General features: G+C 37.5%; 3 protein-coding genes and 1 long non-coding RNA gene across 8 annotated transcripts; 2 read left to right on the top strand and 2 right to left on the bottom strand.

Moving 5' to 3' along the window:
* The first annotated feature begins 207 nt into the window (after positions 1–207).
* LOC139969936 (reticulon-4-interacting protein 1, mitochondrial-like) lies at positions 208–8,998 on the top strand. Its single transcript, XM_071975356.1, has 2 exons — positions 208–681; positions 7,112–8,998. Exons 1-2 carry the CDS (start codon positions 307–309, stop codon positions 8,105–8,107), a joined length of 1,371 nt encoding a protein of 456 aa, XP_071831457.1. The 5' UTR covers positions 208–306; the 3' UTR covers positions 8,108–8,998.
* Positions 696–7,105, bottom strand: LOC139969941 (uncharacterized). 3 transcript variants are annotated; one of them, XR_011793833.1, is made up of 3 exons: positions 5,065–7,105; positions 2,444–2,642; positions 696–1,994 (listed from the first exon to the last, which is right to left on the bottom strand). It is a non-coding gene; the product is annotated as an uncharacterized lncRNA (long non-coding RNA). The 3 variants fall into 3 exon arrangements; XR_011793832.1 differs by having other exon boundaries at positions 5,162–5,255; XR_011793834.1 differs by lacking the exon at positions 5,065–7,105 and adding an exon at positions 3,009–4,171.
* LOC139969939 (WD repeat domain phosphoinositide-interacting protein 4-like) lies at positions 8,619–22,079 on the bottom strand. Its single transcript, XM_071975361.1, has 10 exons — positions 21,800–22,079; positions 19,427–19,513; positions 18,509–18,583; positions 18,066–18,134; positions 17,103–17,226; positions 16,660–16,754; positions 15,618–15,820; positions 14,761–14,846; positions 13,834–13,935; positions 8,619–11,882 (listed from the first exon to the last, which is right to left on the bottom strand). The coding sequence occupies exons 2-10, from the start codon at positions 19,470–19,472 to the stop codon at positions 11,654–11,656; spliced, it is 1,029 nt and encodes a 342-aa protein (XP_071831462.1). The 5' UTR covers positions 19,473–19,513; positions 21,800–22,079; the 3' UTR covers positions 8,619–11,653.
* Positions 22,080–22,132: 53 nt separating this feature from the next.
* On the top strand, positions 22,133–25,874 carry LOC139969940 (mitochondrial inner membrane protease subunit 1-like). Of its 3 annotated transcripts, none has more exons than XM_071975363.1 (6): positions 22,133–22,245; positions 22,895–23,038; positions 23,633–23,724; positions 23,993–24,119; positions 25,345–25,455; positions 25,668–25,874. In XM_071975363.1, exons 2-6 carry the CDS (start codon positions 22,937–22,939, stop codon positions 25,707–25,709), a joined length of 474 nt encoding a protein of 157 aa, XP_071831464.1. In that variant the 5' UTR covers positions 22,133–22,245; positions 22,895–22,936; the 3' UTR covers positions 25,710–25,874. The 3 variants fall into 3 exon arrangements, with proteins under 3 accessions (XP_071831464.1, XP_071831465.1, XP_071831463.1); XM_071975364.1 differs by having other exon boundaries at positions 22,154–22,293; positions 22,895–22,970; XM_071975362.1 differs by having other exon boundaries at positions 22,158–22,293.

Here is a 25,874-nt window from a genome sequence, read left to right as displayed (position 1 = left end):
TTTGACCTCAGTTGCATTATGATCACAAAAGTTAGACTAAATAATAAGATTACCGGCATTAGACGTTTCTTTTTGCGCGAGTCTTCACACCCTTTAATAGTCAACTTACGTTCATGCAGCCATTGTTTCCCTATCAAGTGTCTCATGCTTTTGAAATGTACCTCAGTAGGGTAATATCCATGGAGAACTTAAGCATGAAATACTTGCGAATTAAACCTAGTCTCTGAGGAGTAAGTTGCGACATTCCGCACCACGTTGAACACTATTTCTTTGAAGTCGCTTAATTTAGGCTGTAAATATAAGACGATGGTATGCATGCGTCAGGGATGTGTTCTTCTTTCAAAGACTATTTCATTTCGTGAAGTTCTCCATCGTAAGAGTATGGAAAGTTCTCTTCGTAATGAAAGTGCAAATGTTTACGTCTCCACCAAAGCAAAGAGTAACACTAGGCCTATGAGGCTAATGTTATTTTCATCGTCAATCTGTACAAATCATTGTCGTGGAACTCGTCCCATACATAATCAAGCAGTCTACGGAAGAAGCAGGTTTTACTCAACACAATCAGCCGAACCGTTAACATCTTCTGCATGGCAAATCGGAAAGTATGGAGGAAACCAAGTGCTACAGATGGTTGAGACGCTAAAACCTACTGTATCAAAGCCACATGATGTTCTCATCAAGGTAATTGTCTTGTAGAGTTATATCCATTGTAATATAGCCCACATGGTTATATGGAAAATGGCACACTAGCTTACAAGTTTAACATAATTTACAACATCACACCTTAGTCGAATGCCACCAACAAATCACTATTTTTATTCATCAAATTAATATAAAACTCGCTAGGGATGCACCGGATATCCGGTCCGGCCGGAGTATCCTGCCGGATAGTGAGCAATTATCCGGTTCCGGCCAGATTTATATCAAAATCCGGTCGGATCTTTTTCAAAATCTGGCTGGATCTTTTTCAAAATCTGGCCTGAATAATTCCTTAAAAAGGTGTTGGTATTAACTTAAATCAATGTAAACCATTTCCAACAATTAATTAAAACATTCAAAGTAAGGAAAAATTAGGTTTAACATGTTTAATTTAATTTTCTCAATGGTCTGACCCACTGTTTCTAAAGATCAACCAAAATAATACAACTACTGTAAGGTAGCATACGCCCATTAAAAGCCCCATTGACTTACACACTAAATCACAAAAGTAATGTGGTCTCTAAGTCTAGATAGAAGTTTTCACTAGCTAAACGCTACCCATCGCCGGATAGCTGACAAGTTGGCCATTCATGGAACCATCAATTTTCCGTACCATGACAGTGAAGATTTTTTGCTATCCGAGCCGGAAGTTTTCGTCACTTGTAAACAAACCTCTTCACTCAATGGTAAACAAATTTCCTACGCTGCTCCCGGGAGGCCTAAAGGGGTCTAAAATTGCCTCAATTGACCCATTTTTTTCATCACATGTACTTCCATTCATGCTCTTCAACATGCAAGCCACAAAAAAACTAGATTATGATTGATAACAGGTCACAAAAGATGTTCTCCCGCTGCTTTTTGGCACTTTTCCTGAAGGAGAACAATCGAGCGGATTGATATAGACTCTAATAGGAGTATGCCACCTTAAGTGAAAAATGATTTTTTTTTTTTTTACCAAAATGATACTTTTCATAGTCGTCACAATATAAACCACAACAGAATTCTATGCAATTATCATTTTAGGTCCATAAAGATGTATTTTCAGAGATTTCAGTATGCAAGGTGCAGTGTGTAAATACACATATGAGCAATACTGTGTAAGCAGTAACCAGGTCTATGTCTGCAACAACACTTCCAGTCACCAATTTTGATAAGCTTGACCAATTTGGGTGCATCTATGATTCTTGCAGGTATTATTGGTATCCCTGATCACAGTCCACTTGGTCTGGCTTGCCCTACCTGCAGAAACATCATCCATAGAAGGGTTAGCGGTGAGGGCTTTTTCGTCTCTGGCTCTGAAAAGTGATGAAAACTACTTTTGCTTAGCTCAGCAGATTCCTCACAAACTGACCCACAGGACATACCCCAATGTATTCCTGAACTGTTTGGCACATGTTAAACTGATATTGCATGTCACTCCAGTGCAACTGTTAAGTTACTACTTGAATAAAAAAAGAGAATTGAAGGTGTTCTTTGCCAAAACTGGATCATCGGGATTTGTAAACAACAGCCTCACTGTAACAGTATTACAGTAGTCAAAAGGAAAGCTTACTGGAATGCTATCTAGATACACTGTTCACCTCAATAGCATATCCAGTCCATTTAAAGGTTTGTGCATACTGTACAGTAGGTTGTTACAATGTATTAAAGACAGTTATAAGAGAAGAGAGGTGGATAGGGGGGCCTATTTCATGATAAAACATTCAAATTTGTTGCTCGGCAGAGAACAACAACGTCAAATTACCTTATTTTCCATTGGTGGCAAGCACTGGTTCCTATAGTTACTACAGTAGATCTCCCATGGAAGCATCAGGATATCTCTTTCTGCTGTCAGAGTTGTTTGGGATTTGTTGTTACCTCATCTAACCAATTGAGTCCATTGATACCACACCCATTCAAAGTATATCGCTGTGCATGCTGAGGACTTAGCACATCAACTTTCTCTGAAATTAACAAAACAACAGAAAGCTAATGAGGAGTGAGTAGGCTCAAAAACCCCTTGATGCACATTGGCAGAAGCAGAAAATGCATACCTTTGTGGATTATTTGCTAAATAAGACTCAAAACATTCTCTGTGCAAGGTATTAGCCCTCAGCAGCCACTCCACTTAGGATACAGACCTCATACAACATTGTGTTACAGCTGGTGTAGACTTGGTCTAGGATACTAACGTAGCGCCATTATGAACCTGAGGCCTAGGCCTAAGCTAACAACATTAGGGGTATTTCATGCATTGAAACTGAGTTTTTGTCCTTAGTTAAACACCAGGTACTTCCAACTTTAGCAAAAATAACCCAAAGTATGATTACCATGTACTTTAGGTGCCCACAGATGTCAAATTTCACTGAACTTAGTCGTTCACGTCAAACACACTGCAGGCATTTTGTTCTGATTCTGAAGGAGTTTGAATTTCGTGCATTTGGCACCTAACTTAGCAGATTCAAGGCAGGAATCATACTACGGAAGCTTTGGTAGGTCAAGGCTTAATGACCCAATATTTATTGGGGAGGAAAACTGGTTAGAAATGCTCAGAAGGCTATTCTAGCCTAATGTATGGAAACGCATATGCTCTTTGTGGTACTTTAAGGCTGTAATACTAATTTATGCGTAAAGATCACCCAAGCTTGAAATTTTCTGACGTTTGCTTGAAAACCATTTTTACACACCATAGCAACTACTTTGATCCAAAATTGGGACTTCTAGCACTTAAAATGAAAAATTTGGCATTTTTGCTTAAGGTAGCATACGCCCATTAAAAGCCCCATTGACTTACACACTAAATCACAAAAGTAATGTGGTCTCTAAGTCTAGATAAAAGTTTTCACTAGCTAAACGCTACCCATCGCCGGATAGCTGACAAGTTGGCCATTCATGGCACCATCAATTTTCCGTACCATGACCGTGAAGAATTTTTGCTATCCGAGCCGGAAGTTTTTGTCACTTGTAAACAAACCTCTTCACTCAGTGGTAAACAAATTTCCTACGCTGCTCCCGGGAGGCCTAAAGGGGTCTAAAATTGCCTCAATTGACCCAATTTTTTCATCACATGTACTTCCATTCATGCTCTTCAGCATGCAAGCCACAAAAAAACTAGATTATGATTGATAACAGGTCACAAAAGATGTTCCCTTGCTGCTTTTTGGCACTTTTCCTGAAGGAGAACAATCGAGCGGATTGATATAGACTCTAATAGGAGTATGCAACCTTAAGTGAAAAATGATTTTTTTTTTTTTTACCAAAATGATACTTTTCATAGTCGTCACAATATAAACCACAACAGAATTCTATGCAATTATCATTTTAGGTCCATAAAGATGTATTTTCAGAGATTTCAGTATGCAAGGTGCAGTGTGTAAATACACATATGAGCAACACTGTGTAAGCAGTAACCAGGTCTACGACTGCAACAACATTTCCAGTCACCAATTTTGATAAGCTTGACCAATTTGGGTGCATCTATGATTCCTGCAGGTTGTATTGGTATTCCTGATCACCGCCCACTTGGTCTGGCTTGCCCTACCTGCAGAAACGTCATCCAGAGAAGGGTCAGCGGGGAGGGTTTTTTCGTCTCTGGCTCTGAAAAGTGATGAAAACTACTTTTGTTTAGCTCAGCTGATTCCTCCCAAACTGACCTACAGGACATACCCCAATGTATTCCTGAACTGTTTGGAACATGTTAAACTGATATTGCATGTCACTCCAGTGCAACTGTTAAGTTTCTACTTGAATAAAGAAAGAGAATTGAAGGTGTTCTTTGCCAAAACTGGATCATCGGGATTTGTAAACAACAGATAGCTGACAAGTTGGCCATTCATGGCACCATCAATTTTCCGTACCATGACCGTGAAGAATTTTTGCTATCCGAGCCGGAAGTTTTCGTCACTTGTAAACAAACCTCTTCACTCAGTGGTAAACAAATTTCCTACGCTGCTCCCGGGAGGCCTAAAGGGGTCTAAAATTGCCTCAATTGACCCATTTTTTTCATCACATGTACTTCCATTCATGCTCTTCAACATGCAAGCCACAAAAAAACTAGATTATGATTGATAACAGGTCACAAAAGATGTTCTCCCGCTGCTTTTTGGCACTTTTCCTGAAGGAGAACAATCGAGCGGATTGATATAGACTCTAATAGGAGTATGCCACCTTAAGTGAAAAATGATTTTTTTTTTTTTTACCAAAATGATACTTTTCATAGTCGTCACAATATAAACCACAACAGAATTCTATGCAATTATCATTTTAGGTCCATAAAGATGTATTTTCAGAGATTTCAGTATGCAAGGTGCAGTGTGTAAATACACATATGAGCAATACTGTGTAAGCAGTAACCAGGTCTATGTCTGCAACAACACTTCCAGTCACCAATTTTGATAAGCTTGACCAATTTGGGTGCATCTATGATTCTTGCAGGTATTATTGGTATCCCTGATCACAGTCCACTTGGTCTGGCTTGCCCTACCTGCAGAAACATCATCCAGAGAAGGGTCAGCGGTGAGGGTTTTTTCGTCTCTGGCTCTGAAAAGTGATGAAAACTACTTTTGTTTAGCTCAGCTGATTCCTCCCAAACTGACCCACAGGACATACCCCAATGTATTCCTGAACTGTTTGGAACATGTTAAACTGATATTGCATGTCACTCCAGTGCAACTGTTAAGTTTCTACTTGAATAAAGAAAGAGAATTGAAGGTGTTCTTTGCCAAAACTGGATCATCGGGATTTGTAAACAACAGATAGCTGACAAGTTGGCCATTCATGGCACCATCAATTTTCCGTACCATGACCGTGAAGAATTTTTGCTATCCGAGCCGGAAGTTTTCGTCACTTGTAAACAAACCTCTTCACTCAGTGGTAAACAAATTTCCTACGCTGCTCCCGGGAGGCCTAAAGGGGTCTAAAATTGCCTCAGTTGACCCAATTTTCTCACCACATGTACTTCCATTCATGCTCTTCAACATGCAAGCCACAAAAAAACTAGATTATGATTGATAACAAGTCACAAAAGATGTTCCCCTGCTGCTTTTTGGCACTTTTCCTGAAGGAGAACAATCGAGCGGTTTGATATAGACTCTAATAGGAGTATGCCACCTGTAATAATATGAAGCTATATACAACAAATACAGTTTGCAGTGAAATCATTTCTTGCAGCCTTCATCAGTATAATATTGAAAGTATAATATTGAAAGCTCCTAAAAGTTCATGAAAAAAACCTAAATCATTTTGTGTTCTAATGAACATTCAATTCTATTTTAAAGGATAGATAAAAGATAGATAAGAAGTTTCTTCCACTTCTGGAAAGATACAATGCTTTTTATTTTACAGATAATGAATAATAAAAGACAATTCTAAATCCAGATAGTAAGTGTTATTACAACAATTAAATAATCTTTTTATTCAGTATAAGGTATGAGATTTGTGAAATGTAGCTTCCCATTTTAAAAGAAACTTCATAGGTACTGTAGTATGCAGTATTTTTCCAGCAAACAAATTTACATACTGTATCAAGCTTGTCAAAAATTATATTGTAGTTATTTTATTAAAGAATGTAGATTACACCACTGCAAGTCATATTTAATCTCATAAATGGGGTCTTAATTTCACCTTCTTTATACTTTGCGTGTACCTCACCTAAGATTTGCTCTTTGTTTCATACTTCTACTTCTTATAAATGATTTTCTTAAATTGTGTAATGAAAAAATCTGGTTCTGGCCGGATTTTATCCGGCCGAATTTCAGGTACTATCCGGCAAAATCCGGTTCCGGCCGGATCCAAAATTTGGATCCAGTGCATCCCTAAATCTCACCATATTTGGTTATAACTGAGAGCTGTACATGGCATAAAACTCGCCATATTTGGTTATAACTGAGAGCTGTACATGGCATAATTTGGCAGATCACCCTGTTTTGACGATGTGCCTTCATCTCTGATGTAAGATTTATCTCATGAAAAATGTCTTCCCTTTCTTTTTGTTTATTAAGTGATTCCAGAATCATTTTCACCATGGTAGGGCTTTGTTGCTGTGCAGATACTGTAGTGTCCCAGGTTTAATTCAATAAGATTTGGAAACCTAATGCCCCTCAAATTGCTAGCCCCTTGAAGGTATAAAAGATGCACTGATTGTGCAAATCGAACTTTTTTACCCATGCCAGCATCTAATATTGAAAAATTGGCTGTGGACACTAAATTATAGCAACAAATAAATGTTCTTCTGCCTATTTAACATAGCATTTGTATCTAATTTATTGTAAGGATGATTGACATTAGGATGTTTAACAAATTTTTCAGGCGACCATGCCCCCAGATATGCACATGTCCGCCAGTGTCACCAGCCAGTTACCTTTCACACAAGAAATCCCAGGGGAAACCCTGTTTAAATATATTTTAAGTTTCTATATATTAATCTATTCCACAGGTCTATGCTGCAAGTGTCAATCCTATAGATGTTAGGACCAGAGGTGGTTATGGTGCAGCCCTTCTGAACAAAGCCCGCAGAGTAAAACCTGGAGATGAATTTCCATTGACCCTTGGTCGTGACTGCTCTGGCGTAGTGGTCGATGTTGGTAAAGGAGTGAAAGACGTTGCAGTTGATGATGAAGTCTGGACTTCTGTCAATGCTGTCAAAGCAGGATGCCACGCAGAATATGTTGTCTGTGGAATGGAAGAACTTAGCCGCAAGCCAAAGAATCTCACCCATATCGAAGCTGCTTCCATACCATATGTGGCAATTACTAACTGGAGTGCAGCTTATGCCGTGGCAAAATTTCGTCCCCAAAACGCTTTAGGCAAAAGAGCTCTCATTTTTGGTGGTTCTGGTGGAATAGGAACATTTGGTGTCCAGTTGCTGAATGCATGGGGAGCCAATGTAACTGTAACATGCAGTGAAAATGCCTTTGATTTGATGTATAGGTTAGGAGCCCACCATGCAGTAGATTATAAATCACCAAACATTTTACAAGAATTGTTGAAACATGGAAAATATGATTTCATCCTCAATGCAGCCACAGAAGCAGTTGAAGACTTAGCTATCAAGGTTATCAAAGAAAAAGCTTATGCAAAATATGTTACACTTATAACTCCTTTTCTCAATGAAATCGACAAAAAGGGACCTCTGTTAGGTGGACTTTCATCAAGTTTAGAACTCTTTAAGAAGTCAAGAAAATTTGCAGGGGCAGGGGCAACATTCAGATGGGCATTTGCTCAACCAAATGGATTTGCATTGAAAGAGGTGGCTAAGCTGGCTGAGGATGGCAAGATAAAGCCTGCTATTGATGAAGTTTTTGATTATCAGGACCTGCCTTTAGCATTTAAAAAGGTTGAAAATGGTCACACTCGGGGTAAAGTGGTTGTAAATGTGGCTGGAGAATCAGCAAAGGGGTTTGAAAGAGGTGCACCTGAGTTGTTTCAGTGATCATGGTAACTGTTTGTGTCAGTCTGGCTGCACATTGAGAATTGTTTCAGTGATCATGGTAACTGTTTGTGTCAGTCTGGCTGCACATTGAGAATTGTTTCAGTGATCATGGTAACTGTTTGTGTCAGTCTGGCTGCACATTGAGAAATGTTTCAGTGATCATGGTAACTGTTTGTGTCAGTCTGGCTGCACATTGAGAATTGTTTCAGTGATCATGGTAACTGTTTGTGTCAGTCTGGTTGCACATTGATGGACTAGGCAAACTCGGGCCTGAGCCACACAAGAGATTCAATGGAGAACTTATATAAACAAAGAACATTTTAAGGCTAATCAATACAGTAGTTGCGGGTTTGCCAAAGTAAATGTTGAGCTCCCTATAGAGCAGCTGCTTGCCAGTATTGACCAGGTTTTTACTCCATAAGTAAAAAGTCATAAATGCATGCATTGAAAAATGGTATAACTGCAGCATTGGCATTATATAGGCCAACCCCTTCAAGTTTGTTCCCCTTTAATGAACCTTCCAGAATCCTTATTAGTCATACATGTTTGATTAAGCAGTTTCTTTTTTCATGTATTATTAATATTTTCTGTCAGAAGTTGTACTTGATTTATTGAGTTTAGGACAAGGAACAGGTCTAGGGAAATTTCCCCTTTACTCCAAATATCCCGTGAATAAATATGTATCCAAAACAACCTGGTAATTAGTCACTCTCTCTGTCCGATGTCTCTGTGTCAGTTTGTGATGTTACATAACTTGCATGAGCTAATGTACACCATCGCTAGACAGCAAAATAAGCATCACAACATAATCTATTTTGTATGCCAAATATATATGAAGATTTGCCGCTTGCATACATGTATATTAATTAATATTAACCGAACATTTGGTACTTCGTACAAAAAAATGTATTCAAAGCTGGTAGATACTTTGATTTATTTTGTTATCAGAAATCGCTTCATATTATTCAAAGCTGTCATGTTTTACATTTCATTTGCAAATGGCTGCTCTCCAAGCTTGTCCTAGATTTGCACTTGACTTCTTTATGCTGGTATCATTAACATGTTTTCACCACAGAAATATGAAAAGGAGAATACTTTCAGATTTTCAAAGGTGATGTTATCTTTCAATCTGAGCATATTACAAGTTATCCAAGTTTGCAATGAATCACAAAATTGAGTAGAAAATGGAGACACAAACACATTTATCAGATATTGAGAACTGATGGTTTTAACAGGTTGTATTGTTTACCTTTTCTTCTAATATTTATTTACAAAATATTAGAAGATATATAATTATTACAATATTTATTTACAATGTTATTCTGCAATAGTGTACATTATGTTGGATCTTGTTTTGACTTAAGGATAGGAACAAATCCTGGCTTTCAATGCTGGTGGGGACTCATCAACTGATGTCGGATATTGGATGTGAAATACATAGATCATTTTAATACAGCTCATCTGAAGTTAAAACTGTATATGTATGCATGCTGTACTTTTGGTGTCCAGATCTGAGAAACCTACATAGCATTATAGCAAATAAACTTCTTTCATCATCTTGTGTCATTTGGCACAGGACTAATATATACAGTATGAAGGTGGTGAAGTCATGTATCATTCACAAGTCGACACCATTAGTTGTGCAATAGGCAGAGCAGTCACTTTCATTGTGATCATAAAACAAAACATTCTCTTAAGCAGCTCTTTATTTGTTTTAGTAATTCCTCTTATTTGACAAGTTTGAATCCACTCAATTCTTTACACAATTGCCCCAGACTATTTACATACTAGTATGAACTGCAGACAGAAATGAAAATCAAAACTTTTCAAAATGATTTAATATGAGACTTTGAGTAGTGAGTCTAATGAACTGTTGTGTAACTTGGAGGAATAATTTAATTTAGAGTTCAAATCTAGTAGTTTTGAAGGCTGAATTTTGTCAATGGTTTCTGTACATACTGTAGGTAAACTGCTATACTTTGCACAGGTAGAGCACTCTACTATTAGGTAGAGTACTCTACTATCTTTGCACTGGTAAGCAATCTACCAGATAAAGTATTCCCTGATTTGCAGTTGGCATCAAACATTTGTCAAAACACAAACATGGAATAATTGTACGAAGCATATTAATTGAATATTAAAATGTGACGCATTTAATATGTTACAGGGTGATGCACACAGGTATCAGGCATGAGACTCTTCCGCGGAAACGCGGATTTCCGATTTTTTTTTTTTCATTTTCGCGTTTTTTCTCGTAATTCGCGTTTTTTATTATTTTTTTGATTTAATTTAAATTTTTTGATTTTTTTGATTTTTATTTTTTTGATTTTTTTTTTGCCGAACATGCTGGACTGTGAAGGGAAGGAACACCGAATTTGACCAGTGGTGGAATCAAGTAGCACAAAGCAAGAAAAAAGCCTTTTTTTGGTTCAAAAAAGCTAATGGATAAATTATACAAGCAGAAATTCCACACTTTTTTGGCGAGTGACGTGATGTGATAGATTCCATCTAGAGTCCACCATTTTGCATCTAAGCCCTCCTTACCTGACAAAAAAATTCTAAAGGGGAGGGGGACACCTACTCCCCTTAAACCCCTCCGCCAGGACGGCGATCGATAAATTTCAGATTTTTTTTCCCCGGCTCAGTCTCATCCCTGAGGTATACAAGAATCACTAAATACCATTGTCTATAGCTACTCCAGGAATGCGCATGCTTTTCGAAAAAGTGAAGATTATCCACTTTCAAAACTGCTCCAAGGTATGAATCTCTATCCGTATACGGTTTATAAATGTGTACCTTTTAGATGCAGGTAGGTTCATAAACAGATCCTAATTATTGGCCATGTATGAACAAGCTTCACATTAACCAAATAGATGAAATCCATGATGCAAGTCTTACAGCATAACTGATCTCCCAATTCTCACATTTTCAGCTGACTTCTGGAGTAAATAAGTGCCTCTAAAAATCTTGATCGAGACCTGCATATCGATAAACTAACTTTGTCTTCATCGATGTATTGTACATACTCACCAATTGTGCCTATTGCTCTATGATACATTTATTTGCCACTGGAGACTGTAATGATGTTGAACAAACCCCAGTTATTAATAAGAGCAGTGTCTGGTTAACTATTGAATACGAGTCATCACCACTAACATTTACATAAGCATTGTACATAACACAGGTCTATCAGTGCCATATACCCTACTGGGTATATGGTAAAACAGGTAGATACAGGCAGAAGAGTACCAAACACAAGAAGATATGGTTCAACAAACCCCATTCCATATATAACATGAGTTCAATCCACCATTAAAATTCTTCATCATCTATCATTGCCATATACCCTACTGGGTACCAAAAACAGGTAGATACAGGCAGAAGAGTACCAAACACAAGAAGATATGGTTCAACAAACCCCATTCAATATATAACATGAGTTCAATCCACCATTAAAATTCTTCATCATCTATCATTGCCATATACCTTCCAGAGTACCAAACACAGGCAGATACAGCTGTACCTCAGTCCACATATAACATGAGTTTAAAATTCTTCATCGTCGCCGAGTTCTAAGTATTCATCGTATGCCTCTCTGTTACAACTGCCTTCCGGAGTGAATACGTATTTGTGGAAAGTTCCATCGACACAGGCTGCGATGATTGAGGACGGCTGCACAAAGGCACAGATACACGCACATTCTGCCGAAACCGTAAAGTTAGCCAAATCCCACTGAGATTCCACGTACTGGCCTTTGATTCCAACCTTGGCAAGTCTATATTTGGAGTGAACATGAAATAAACAAAAGAACTTAAATGTAATAATGAGTGACAGTCAGTTTTCATGAGTTTTGATTGGCTGTATATATCATCCTAAAAAAAACAATCAGGATTTCCATGAAAAATGCTCTAAAATAAAGTTGTAATAGCTATATAAACTCAAATAGTTTTTTATTACCACCCAAAGGGCATTTACCCACCCAGAGATATTGAAGTTTCTATCTGAACAATCCTCAATATTGTCATAGAATCGGAATTGTCAGAACCTGGAGGAAATGACCATTTGACAACTTCTAGCAGTTTGAACATACCCAGCTGATAATGTCCAACTTGCTTCATGTACAAAATACTTCCAATTGTTAAAAGAAAGTGAATATTTCGACAGGGAAAGGTTGTAAACAGACTGTATAAGACTGGCTTTGTTTTACTTCCCTTGTTGTCAACCACCAATGAAATTAATTCAGGATATACAAATGTATATATGTGTTCTAAAATGCATAAACTGAAGGTCATAGGTAAAAGAGCTACAATCTATTACATTAGGACGTCAACCAGAGAAGTTACATTGAGAATTCTACATCCCAACCAACCAAGATTTTAAAACCATCTGCACACTATACCCGACTGAAAAAGACATAACTTAAATTAACTGTCCGGTTTTAGTTTTTGATGGTGAAAACTCGTAATTATGCAAACATTGTTTCTTCCAGGATTGGTAATAACTTTGTTGAAAATGGACATATCATGAACTGTCACACACTGAATAACTGTACTGTTGCCTAAAGCCAGCAACTGAAAACTGGCTAAATCTTGTTCGTAGCCATAGGCAAATACACACTGCTCCACTATCCAATGTACGACAGACTAGTTAATTTCACTGTATGGCTGGTTTAGGAGATGCCATCATACACAGAGGCTTTTAAGAAGTACTCTTGTGACAAAACCTCAAAAATGTTATGATGAAAGTGCTTGAACACAAATTTCAAAGTACAGCTCATTAGCATAACCACATTGTTTTGCGAGGTTGAACATACTTCTATAATGAAAAAAACTGCTGAGTACCAACCACCAAGTACCACTCGGAAGTCTGCGTTCCATGAGACTACTTACGTTGATCGTCTGTTTAATGTGGTGTTACTCAGGGCAAATACGTGGACAGTGCCTTTATCGCTAGATGCACACAGATAGCATGAGACTACTTACGTTGATCGTCTGTTTAATGTGGTGTTACTCGGGGCAAATACGTGGACAGTGCCTTTATCGCTAGATGCACACAGATAGCATGAGACTACTTACGTTGATCGTCTGTTTAATGTGGTGTTACTCGGGGCAAATACGTGGACAGTGCCTTTATCGCTAGATGCACACAGATAGCATGAGACTACTTACGTTGATCGTCTGTTTAATGTGGTGTTACTCAGGGCAAATACGTGGACAGTGCCTTTATCGCTAGATGCACACAGATAGCATGAGACTACTTACGTTGATCGTCTGTTTAATGTGGTGTTACTCAGGGCAAATACGTGGACAGTGCCTTTATCGCTAGATGCACACAGATAGCATGAGACTACTTACGTTGATCATCTGTTTAATGTGGTGTTACTCAGGGCAAATACGTGGACAGTGCCTTTATCGCTAGATGCACACAGATAGCATGAGACTACTTACGTTGATCGTCTGTTTAATGTGGTGTTACTCAGGGCAAATACGTGGACAGTGCCTTTATCGCTAGATGCACACAGATAGCATGAGACTACTTACGTTGATCGTCTGTTTAATGTGGTGTTACTCAGGGCAAATACGTGGACAGTGCCTTTATCGCTAGATGCACACAGATAGCATGAGCCTACTTACGTTGATCGTCTGTTTAATGTGGTGTTACTCAGGGCAAATACGTGGACAGTGCCTTTATCGCTAGATGCACACAGATAGCATGAGACTACTTACGTTGATCTTCTGTTTAATGTGGTGTTACTCAGGGCAAATACGTGGACAGTGCCTTTATCGCTAGATGCACACAGATAGCATGAATCGTTACTGAAGTTGATGCTGCAGCAAGAGAAAACAGACAAGAATAAAATCTCCAACCCATAAAATAATTTCTTATTGATGTTGTTTAATAACTGAATTCTATGTTTTTTCTACAGCCTCTAAAATGCAGTCAAAATCAAAATGAAGTAGCCATAATTAGTGGTGAAGAGGGGAGGGGGGTTCAGAGTTCTGCTACAGAAATGTTTGGGTCAAAACGGGATGGCAAAGCACCACTTGTATGTACCCTAAGTTGTTTACTTGGCCAAGATTGAATTGTAATACACAAATGTAGTTGAAGTGATGGAAATGATAGCATAACTCTGCACTGAAGCTCCCTTACCACCCCCCCCCCACTTTGACCCCTCCCTAGAATGGATGTAAGCCAAATTTCATGCCCCCTCCCCCCTCAAATTTTAAATCAGGGCATAGAGAAGGGGTGCAACCACATATACTTCTGGAGTACTTTAAATGCCAGAACACTTTCTTTTTTCCAAAATGTCCAATCTGCTAGTGGATCTGTTTGACACTAATGTGAGAACTATTTCAGGGACAAGATTTAGAATTCATAGAAACAGTTACAGGTTCTTTAAGCGACAAAAACATCATGGAAAATGCAGCATTTGGATGAATTGCAATTATCATTTATTTTAACACTTTGTAGGTCTACTGACTCTTGTATGTGGTGGAAAACTGGCATACAAGTACTTTCAATGTAAATAAAGCAGTTCACAACTACGTAAGAAAACAGTTTTTTGCAACAATTGTTTACAATGAATCTTTTGCCTTCTGCTGTGATTTACATGCAAACAAGGATTTTATTGAAGGATAACCTGTCCCCCTTACCAGTAAAGGGTAGCAGGGTCAGATCCTCTTCTAAGCTCCACTAGCTGCTTACGAGATGTAGTGTCAAATACTCTGATTAATGTCCCCTGCATAAAAGGAAACATGTGTCAAAGAGTAGAGTCATGTAATTCTGTTGTTGTGTCAGCACAAGCATAGCTGCAGCAATTTAACCCTAGATTAAATATAACTCTCCTCCATTATTGTTTAAAACTTCTTAACAACACATGTAAGTAACCTTTGTTGAAAAATCAGCTGAGCAATTCACAACTACAATTATACAAACCCTACTGCACACTGCCCGACCCTACACTCCACACCTCACCCACCACACCAGATGAATAATGCAATCAAGGGAGTCTAGGGCACCATGTCAGAAACTAATTCAAGTATTTCTACTTGTCCAAATGGTGCACACAGCTGTTATTCAACCCAACCACACTCACATGATGCCATTCATAGCCGCAGCCATGGTGTCTGTTTGCAAGTTTTGTTGTGCCTTGACTTCATTTTCATAACTATTGCCCTCCATGGTTGTATATAACTCCCTGACATTCCTGAGAAACTACCAATAGTGATACAGCCACCTCAAGAAAAACTGTTATGTTTATACAGTTACAGTATGTGTTACAAGCAAGTATTCATAAAAATCTCTCTCAAAGTTGATAGTCATTATTCTTGGAACCAACAAAGAAAAATTTCCTTTTTAAAAAACCTAGTAACCTCAGACATGCAAGTTGGTTGGGTCTCCATAGTACACTGCTATAACAGCTTTAACTTGGTCTGCTCCGATCTCTCTTTAAAGGTAAACACCATGTAGTATCCATTCAATGTCCCCCTTCCCTTGCCCCTTTTGTTACCTTTGATGATGCTGTTGCCACGCGTGTACCCTCTTGGTTTATTGCAATACACTGGATTTCACCCTGATGGGCATTGATAGTGACAGGAGAACTGGAAAAGCCTGATTCTACTACACTCAAGTCTGGAATCTGTATACTGCCTTGCTTGTGACCAGGAAAGACTAATATCTGGTGATCACTGGAAGGGGAAAGAGCACAGACACCTGCAGGAATAACCAAAGGAGATACTGTAACATAAGGTGACCAGACGTCCCCGATTTTTGGGGACAGTCCCCGATTACAGTCTGCTGTCCCTGATAAACAAGTGTCCCCGAAAATGTCCCCGATTCGTCAAATTGTTCAGGAATTTCGAAAATATCCCACATTATTAGTAAAATAATTTAAAAAACAAAATTTAGTCACGTGTGCAGTCGCAGAACGGAACTTATAACCAGCATTTCAGGTGGGCCAGTGTAAAGTGGAAACACTGTTAAAATATGCTAGATCGATCTAGTATCTTTCGACCATATAATTGGCAACTACGGCGACACAACGACACTTATAGTGTGAGCATGAGCAACTCACGAGCTCTTAAAGAAGCACGTAAAGTAAGAAAATTTCATCTAAGAAAAAGCTACATTTTTGAAAATAAAATTGATTTAAAAAGTGCTTCTAAGTATCACCATTTTACATCTAAGCACCTTTCCCCTCTCCCCCACCTCTCCCCCATATCAGTCATGCAATAAATGTCCCTGATTCCAGTCAGGAAAATATGGTCACCTTACTGTAACACACAAATGGAATTGAGTCACCAAATATGCAGTGCTTGTATAATGTAAAGCTTGAGAAGCCTGACAACCTGAAAGTTTGATCACATCAGGAAGAACCATCTGTCCCCTTCTCGTTAATATTGATTCCCCCCGGCCACCGCACCTCCTTCTTGATCTTTCTCTTTCCATCACCTGAGTAACATTTTTGGAGGAAGAAATTACACCTACAATCAAGAGGTATACATTTACTTTGAAACTGTCAGAAAAAAGAAAAAGAAAAAAAAATTCTTTACCTTGAGGATTTGGCCTGGTGTCAAATGTGAAAAGCTTTTGTGGATCATTTGGAAAACTATATACATATATTTGGTTGCAGAGAACCACAACTATCCTAAAGAGAGAGAGAGAAAGAAAATAAAACAGTAGATGTGTAAAACAGAGTTCAGGAAATACCTACTAAAGCTTTGATCATGGCTGTAGTGTGCTTCCAATGTGGTCAAAATTTAGTAGAGTACAGGACTAAATTGAGGAAACTGTAATTAACTACTTCAATTATTAAAACAAAAGGAGGAAGACAGACAAAGAAACTTGGGTATGGGAAGAGGTGGAGGGTGTTAACAGAACAGGGAATCAATGTAATATATATGAAAATTGAGCAGTTGTGTTTAATTTTTTTTTTTCAACTTTCAGACAAATTATGCGTGCCTTTCGAAGCAAACATGACCATTACTATACTTACTTATCTTTTCTGAGTTTCACATTTAGGACCCAAGCTGGAAATGTCAACTCTAGGACAAATTTCTTCATAAAATCATCCCAAATGAGGACTGTGTTTTCATCAAACTTTGGCATTTTTCCTCCTCCTGAAATAAAATAAATGTAACCGGATGTTTCATATTGGAAGCGAAAAATATTAGGCAACATAAATTGTAAACCAGTAAAGCCTAATATTCACTTCTAAAGAAGTTTAACAAAAGAGAAACACCTTTTGGTAAAATTACAATTTTCCCATTTAATATTTAAATTTGCCTTACAAAATCACTCCATGAGGAAAATTTAGGAGCTTTTCACAAGGGTTGACGCCAGGCATGCTTCGTACTGTATATTAGCGTCATTGTACTTAAAAAGTACTTGCATAATCTTTGCAAGTACTTGCATAATCTTTGCAAGTACTTGTGCTCACTTTTGAGTACTTGAGTATTAAAACGTATCTGTACTCATCATTTGGTACTCATATTCAGATGTTAAAGTACTTGTACTAAATTTCAAGTACCCTTTGCTCACTTAAAAATGCCTTTCTTGCAAAACAGTATGTTCATCTCAGTAAAAAAATACTTCTAACATGCGATTCCAATATGAGGAGTTTTTGAAAATACTGTATTGAGACATATTGACCGAAATTGGCACAGAATAACAAGGTCCAAGAAATCATTTCTATATTCAATTGTTTAATCAACAACAGTAGCAGTTACAAGCACAAAGCTCTTTTATATTAAATACATCAAAGGTACTCTGATAAAAACATATTTGTACTCTGTTCTTGGATTTTTAAAGTTTGGGAATCAGATAAAAAAGAGAGAAGTAATTGGACGCTGGTACTCCAGAATTAAGAAACTCTGAAGTACCAGTTACTTGGATAAAACTACTTGTCTACATCACTGTCACATAAAGATACTAATGGGTGGGTCATCTTTTTACTTACCGACAATAGCAATTAGGTTGGTTCTATTGAGCATTTCTATTCTGGTGACACTGCCAACAACATCTTTCTCTAAAATATGAAACAAGTAGCAGATATTGGCAGTTCATTATTACACAACTGGAAGTTGGATATCATTAGTATACACTGTATGAATTTGTGGAATTGATTGGCAATTAATTTACTAAAAATACAGTAAGACTGAAATTTATCAAACTTTGATGTGTGTGAGAGTCCTATGAGTATTAAAACTGAATTTAAAAGAATAGCTCAGTGCTTCATATTAGCGATAGATGATCCGAAAAATAACGAGCCAACATTTTACCAAAGAATATATCTGATATACAGGATTAGAGAAAATGATGTTTCATAGTTACCACAAGTCTCCACTTATTTTGAACAGTACAAAACATGGTTGTGGTCAATAAATTAATTCATATACAAACCTAATCGAAGCCTTGGAGCGAGGGGCTCTACATTATAGATTCTAACACCAGATTCCATCGCACATGAGAAACATCCTGATCAAACAAAAAATGTAAAACAAAGTTATTTTTTCATAATTTTCCAGAGAAGAGAAATCAAAAGTAGTTACATTGCAATATTCATAAAAATTAGAGAGCGAACAAATCATTAAGTGCTTACATTAAACAACAGTATTTAAGGGAACATAAGTAAACATTATACTAGAATCCCAATCAACCCCTATCAACAACAGTATTTAAGGGAAAATATAAGTAAACATTATACTAGAATCCCAATCAACCCATATCAACAACAGTATTTACCTGTAAGGGAACATAAGTTAACATTATCCCAATCAACCCCTATCAACAACAGTATTTAAGGGAACATAATTAAACATTATACTAGAATCCCAATCAACCCATATCAACAACAGTATTTAAGGGAACATAAGTAAACATATACTAGAATCCCAATCAACCCCTATCAACAACAGTATTTAAGGGAACATAAGTAAACATTATACTAGAATCCCAATCAACCCATATCAACAACAGTATTTAAGGGAACATAAGTAAACATTATACTAGAATTCCAATCAACCCCTATCAACAACAGTATTTAAGGGAACATACTGTAAACATTATACTAGAATCCCAATCAACCCCTATCAAAAACAGTATTTAAGGGAACATAAGTAAACATTATACTAGAATCCCAATCAACCCCTATTAACAACAGTATTTAAGGGAACATAAGTAAACATTATACTAGAATCCCAATCAACCCCTATCAACATACAACCAAGATATCTAATTAAGCATTTGGTGGATAAAGTTTGAAAACAACAATTCTAAGTGTAAATGGACTGTAAATTAAAGCAGAATTAAATACATTACCTTGATCCTGATTAAATTGCAGGGAATAAACTCCTCTCAAAGCCATCTTGACTGGACTACACCAAGATTATTTTTGGGAAGCAAATGCTGTAAGAATCAGTGAATAACCATGCAGGCTGAATATTGTAAATTATTGTAGATGTACACAATAAGCATTTATAAGTAGAATTATGGATTTTGTAGTCATCATTGGTAACTTTATGACTATGCCTTGTGCTCCCATTGTATTTTATTTTTGCAGGTTACAAGACATCTATGGTAATACATCATCCTACACTGGTTTCCTTACTCATTTTGTCTCAACAGTATATTACTCCAAACACATAGCTACTGTACCTTACTCACTCCCCCATGTTATTTCAATTACTCAATGTACAGTAACACTTAGATTCCCTCTAATTTCCTTCTATTTTTTTTGGTAAGAAATAATCCAGACCATGCTTGTTTTTTACTTGTGGCTCTTGTGAATCCAGGTGATGACATCCCATACTTTAAATTTTGACCATGAAATGTAAACATTGCCACAGTCAAACCAATTATTATTGTGATCTGTGAAATTTGCTGATTCTCTGCAAATAGGTAAAAATTTTGTCAAAAAACTATATCGTCATGATTGTGCACGATAAATACAGTAGTTAGGCCAAGGCTAGATACACAGTTAAGTAAAGGCTTCATATATAATTACACACCTACAAATTTGACAAACCTTAGTACTACTGTAGCAACGATACAGCAGGCAACCTAAACTTTTTGCAGCGAAGCAGAGTTACATATTCCATGATTTTTAATTCATTTCAGCTATGTGCTGATCAAATTGTGTTTTTTTTTAAGCTTTTAATATCCTCCCCACAGTTTTGCACATATTTGTGGCATTTGAAATTCTTACTCCCTAAAAAGAACCAAAAATACCTCAACATGATACCACAGCTCTCTGGGACCTGACCTGTCAGAGTCAATCATGAATGGATATACTTATTGTTGGCTTATCAGCGAATGTGCCAATTTCAAGTATGTGAGAACTTGACACGGCAGACATTTTGTGGTCAAATTCTGCTCAATTGTACATTGCGTAGGCACAGAACAATAAATATTTTGAGATCATTACATTTCTGAGGAACTACAGCACACGTATGAAGTACGCATAGACGGAAGCTGGTCACTTCGCACAACAACCATTTCGCCCAACTGCAATTTCCATCAACCTTACCATTTTGCACAACCTTGTTGGTCATTTCGCCCAACCAGTATGGTCATTTCTCCCAACCTTGCTGGTTATTTCGACCAACATTGATTAAAGTTACTTCAATATAACGGACAGGGGAATAGCTGTCGAATACCCTGCGTTATTGAAACTTAACCAAAATAGGTGCTACGGGCTACGAGGTAAAAGTGGATAAGGGATAGATGGCGCTAACTTATTTACGGATAGGCTTAAGTTCCACAGTGCATTCTTATAAATTAATTTTACGTGTATGTTCAAGGATCATCTTACCACAAAAATTGCATTGTACACTCGAAAATACTGTAGGGAAAAAATATCAGTCCAATAATCTTAACAATACTATAATAACGCCATCTACTCAAGCACAATATAAGACGGCGTTGGACGTTGTTTGTCTCCGTCAAAACCACAATCTCGGATCCAGCGCAGTATTCTGCAGCTACTCCCGGACGGGAATACTTCTATGGGTTTGGTCAATTTAATAAGGAAACGTTTGGGAATTGGTTAACGTTACGGGATACGAAACGAATATTAAGGAAACTTGAAGTCGTGGTAACAGTTGGTAGGATGGATCATGTTTTAGGGGTTAGGTTTGATAGGTTTTTATGGAGACTGATTCCCCTTTGTTTGTATAACATTAGATTAACACTATGTAGAACTATTAACACCTAACTGCTGTGAACAATACCCTTGATTAACGCCTGGCGGACTTGATAAACGCTTGATCGAAGTCATCAAGCAGAACGACAGCTGTGGATTAGTGAAATAGAAAGAGTGGTACTATTCTGACTGAATATGACTGAAATGACCATGCTGGTTAGGCGAAATGACCATGCTGGTTGGGCGAAATGACCATGCTGGTTGGGCGAAATGACCATGCTAGTTGGGCGAAATGACAGTCGGGCGAAATGGTTGTTGGGCGAAGTGACCAGAAAGCGCATAGCCTACTGTTGAGTGATTTGGATTTTTCCTTGATAGCCATCGTTGATCAAATTCTAAAGTGCGTCAACTATGAGCCAACCATGCTACAATAGTAGGCCAACCAAAGTGAGTGTAGTGTTATGGATCGTTATATTTGTATTCATTAATAATTTAATAAACACGTTAATAATTTAACACTTAGGCCTACAGTAGGTCGACTTGTACTGAACCTGCAAATAATTCAGGTAGAATGTATATGGAAGGCTACACAACAGTACAAAAGGACTAGATGAGCGAAATTTCGGAATGTTGAAACTTCAGAGGTCAGTTAACTTTGTAATTGCTGAGCATTAATAGTTCAGATTGCCATATATCCTGTGACTACCAAGCCGGGATGTTGTTTTATCAGTTCCATTACAGGTAAGCGTAGTTGTATCATCCTTTCATTGATGAATTACTGTTCCATCAGTGTGTGTTTTGTTATGGCGCACCAATACTAGATAGTCACTGTGTATCTGACGTATTGATTTTCTAGTTTCATGTGCATGTTCAAAATACACCTTGCATAGAATGAAAATACAAGGTCGCATGTACAACACCATGAGGTGCAATCATCACTAACAAAGACCTATACAGAGGCGGTAGCAACTTCGAGAGAACCTGATGGGTTCGGGAAGTACGTTTATGAAGTTACATTAACTCTAAGTCTTACTGTGCAGACATTGTAAGTCCGCAATGAAAAATATTCCAGCTCTTTGAAATTACTGTGTTAAGCCATTGTTATTAATTAATATAGTTACTCTGAAGTTTGTCACATTTTAATGATGTTGAATATGTGCCCATTATATTTGGTACCAGATATGCGAAATCTTCAAACTCAGTTGTGGTGTAATAATACTGTAGGCTGTAGCCTGTGTAGAAGTTTTGTAAAAGTGTATTTTTTTGCAGCAAAAGCTTTCTGTATTCAGTACTGTAGCTTCTTATATTTTGAATTAACTTTAGTACCAATCAGCTCAGGCTGAACAATATTAACCTATGAAGTGTTTGCTCAGAAATAAAGTGAATATTAAATTAGGCCTAGGCTACTGTAGGTCAGTTATTTTCACAACATAGTTTTCTCTGTTTTGTCTTTTCTTCTGGCAGAATGTCTTGTTTTAATTAGGGTAACATTTTACAAGCTACCATAGAAAGTAAAACTCAAGACTTTCGAATGTTTGACAGAGTTATGCAAAAGATATTTATACGACTTGTTCAAGTTATTTTGAGTTATGATCAGGAAGCTTTCTGAACTGAATCTTAAAATGTACTTTGTTTCATATTTTCAGCTGTGCAGTTATGATACATTATATGGTTATATATATGAAGCCATGGCAAAACTTCTCCAATGGTCACTTCAACTTGGCAAGTATGGTGGAGTGATTTATTGTTGTACACATTTTGTGACCGAGTACATTGTGGATTTTACGTGGGTAAGTGGTCATGGCCCAGGTGGGGAGTTGTCTAAGTTAAAGTTTGGGTTCCTACACATTTTTGTTGAAGTGATTTTAAAATAAAGGATATAGTTTACCTGCTTCAAATGGCATCATATTTGTTACCACTTAGTCAATCTTTAGAATATTGAATCACCATTAGTATTGACACTTAAAATTTCCTTCTCACTTGGAGTAGCTAGATTGCCGAATCACCATCCAGACAATCTTTGTCTCTATTTATCTTACAACGCTATGAATAAGAACCTAACTATTATTTTGAATTTTGAAAATCCAAATGGGCACTCATGTACTTACAGCAGAGGACATGTCCATGGAAAATCCGGATATAAAGTATAATAAACTTTCTTTACAGTTCTCAGTTACTGTATCACTGTTGTCAGAAAAGCTGTACACTGGTACTTTTGGGGATAATCCAGAAGTCTTATACCCTATTTAAATTTCTTGTTTGTTTTAATGGTTTTTGTGCAAGAGTCACAGCATGTGCAAAAGAGAAAGAAGGAAACTGAGATAGCTACTGTTGATACTGATCACTAGCATCCTGTTTGATATAGATTTCTCTTTGTTTTGCAGTGCACTGGTCCCTCAATGCTTCCTACTGTCGAAGATGATAGCGTTCTCCTGACGGAGCATGTGAGCACTAGACTTCTGTGCAAGGTGAACAGGTAAATAAGATTCTCCTCCCTGCAAGGTTGCATGGAAGGATCGATTTAATGGTATAATAATAAATTATCACTCAGTGTTAATTATGACTGAAGTGTCTCCCCATCTATAAAGAGTTTCATGGATTCCATCTGTTGTGAGATGTAACCATTATTTCCCCAACATGTATGATCTAATTAGCATTCTTATATGCTCATACCTACTATCTAATTCTAAGAGTATGATCTTTATCACAACAAGCTGAAACATTTTGCTTTTGTATTTTCACAGGGGTGATGTGGTCGTTTTCAAGTCTCCACTGAATCCTGACTGCTTCCTTTGCAAGAGAGTTGTTGCTTTAGAATTTGACCATATGCCTGATGAAACGTCCTGGAGGTTTACTAGAATGAGGCAATATGTAAGAATTATTGGATGCATTCAACAAATTCTTGTTTAGAATTTGCTTCTCACTGCTTCCTAAATTTTTATAAGTTATGTCCACCTGCACATGTGTAAATTTCCAAAAACAGCAGACTTCCCTTTCTAGTGTAACTTTAATAGTGTTCCACTTTTGTCCAGGTTACAAGTTTATTACATGTAAACTTACAGTAGCCAATGGGTCGTATGATGTGTTTTAACAAAAACCTTACCATTTAGTTACTAATTAACTTTGACACTAATTAATGAGAGAGATTCTCCTGGAAGTACAGAGTCTTCAGAGATATGCAAAATTTGCCATTTGATACTGTGATTTAATACTACAGTACCTTGTATGAAAATAAAATTATTAATTATTCCAATATTACTTTAAATGTTATCAGTATTGCCCATCCCCCCCCCCTCCCCTCACCAATCAATTTGCTAAAAGCTTTGAAAAGTATTTCTCAAAAAGATTCTGGAACTCCAGATTATTTCTGAGATGTAGAGAAAGGCTAAAATAGCCTATCAACTTATACTAACCCTGGTTAATGATTCCATATGATGTTAGAACATGAGTGACCATTATTGGACTTGCTATCACTTAATCCCTTGATGATGGGGAAGTGGTGGGGGGAGGAGGGGGGAGTATCACCTGATCCCTTGATGATGGGGAAGTGGTGGGGGAAGAGGGGGAAGTATCACTTGATCCCTTGATGATGGGGAAGTGGTGGGGGAAGAGGGGGGAGTATCACTTGATCCCTTGATGATGGGGAAGTGGTGGGGGAAGAGGGGGGGAGTATCACTTGATCCCTTGATGATGGGGAAGTGGTGGGGGGAGGAGGGGGGAGCAATACCGCTGACTTTAGAGGTCTGTAAACCTCTTTACATTTTGCCAATGGGGTCCATTCATGCTGTGACACTTCTAAAAGCCTTAAGTATAATACTGCTATACCCCAACATCAAAACAACAAAATAATGTGTTGTTAAACCTCACTTTGCTTTTTCAATTATTACATTGTCATTAGACTGATCAGAGTATACCAAAATCTTTATTTTTGTTTAAACAATGGCAATTTTTTTTATCTAACAAACCTCAGCAAACATCACAAACATCAGCAAATATTTTTCAGTATTTTTCTAATTTTGACAGAATTCTATAAGTTAACAAAAGATATTTAAAGCAAGCAGCTCATTCCATGACTTTCCACTGCCTTGATCCTTAGGTTCCAAGAGGCCATGTATGGGTTGAAGGTGATAACCGAAGGAATTCTATGGACTCTAGATGTTTTGGCCCCATACCAGTGGGACTTATACGAGGCAGAGCTATCTATAAGGTACCTGTGCAGCTTATATCCATACATCTTTGATAGTTAGTTAAACAGGAATTTCACCTGCAACTGTTGGGAAGATGTTATAAAAGGCTGGAGTGGAAGTTCTCTTTAAAGACTGCCGTCATTATATATGTATATGTTGCAAATAAATGCCGGCCCTTAACCTATTGTCATTCCACCAGTGAATGAAACAGTTTCTTTCATTTGTATTACAGGTCTGGCCGTTCAGTTCTGTGGGTTTACTGCCTGAGAGGTGACAGAGGGTTTGCTGAAAACGAACAACTCAGGAATCAATCTTTGCACTCAATGAGGAGACAAAACAAGAAACCATATCAGAGATGCTGTGATAGTGGAAATATACATTGAGTGATATTACAATGACTGTACCACATATGCCTGTAGCTGTAGTACTGTACTTACTA

This window comes from Apostichopus japonicus, chromosome 7 (assembly GCF_037975245.1).
Source record: "Apostichopus japonicus isolate 1M-3 chromosome 7, ASM3797524v1, whole genome shotgun sequence".
Lineage (NCBI taxonomy): Eukaryota > Metazoa > Echinodermata > Holothuroidea > Aspidochirotida > Stichopodidae > Apostichopus > Apostichopus japonicus.
Note: the sequence above shows the minus strand (reverse complement) of the source record. Positions and strands in the feature narration are given on the sequence as shown.

Coding starts and splice junctions, on each gene's coding strand:
- LOC139969939 (XM_071975361.1), bottom strand. CDS start 19,472: ATGGCTTTGAGAGGAGTTTATTCCCTGCAATTTAATCAGGATCAAG. Junction 15,821..16,659: donor CACCAGGCCAAATCCTCAAG/GTAAAGAATTTT, acceptor TTATTCCTGCAG/GTGTCTGTGCTCTTTCCCCT. Junction 14,847..15,617: donor TGGCAACAGCATCATCAAAG/GTAACAAAAGGG, acceptor CCTTTTATGCAG/GGGACATTAATCAGAGTATT.
- LOC139969940 (XM_071975363.1), top strand. CDS start 22,937: ATGGCAAAACTTCTCCAATGGTCACTTCAACTTGGCAAGTATGGTGGA. Junction 24,120..25,344: donor TTACTAGAATGAGGCAATAT/GTAAGAATTATT, acceptor CTTGATCCTTAG/GTTCCAAGAGGCCATGTATG. Junction 25,456..25,667: donor GAGGCAGAGCTATCTATAAG/GTACCTGTGCAG, acceptor TTTGTATTACAG/GTCTGGCCGTTCAGTTCTGT.
- LOC139969936 (XM_071975356.1), top strand. CDS start 307: ATGGTATGCATGCGTCAGGGATGTGTTCTTCTTTCAAAGACTATTTCA. Junction 682..7,111: donor CACATGATGTTCTCATCAAG/GTAATTGTCTTG, acceptor TCTATTCCACAG/GTCTATGCTGCAAGTGTCAA.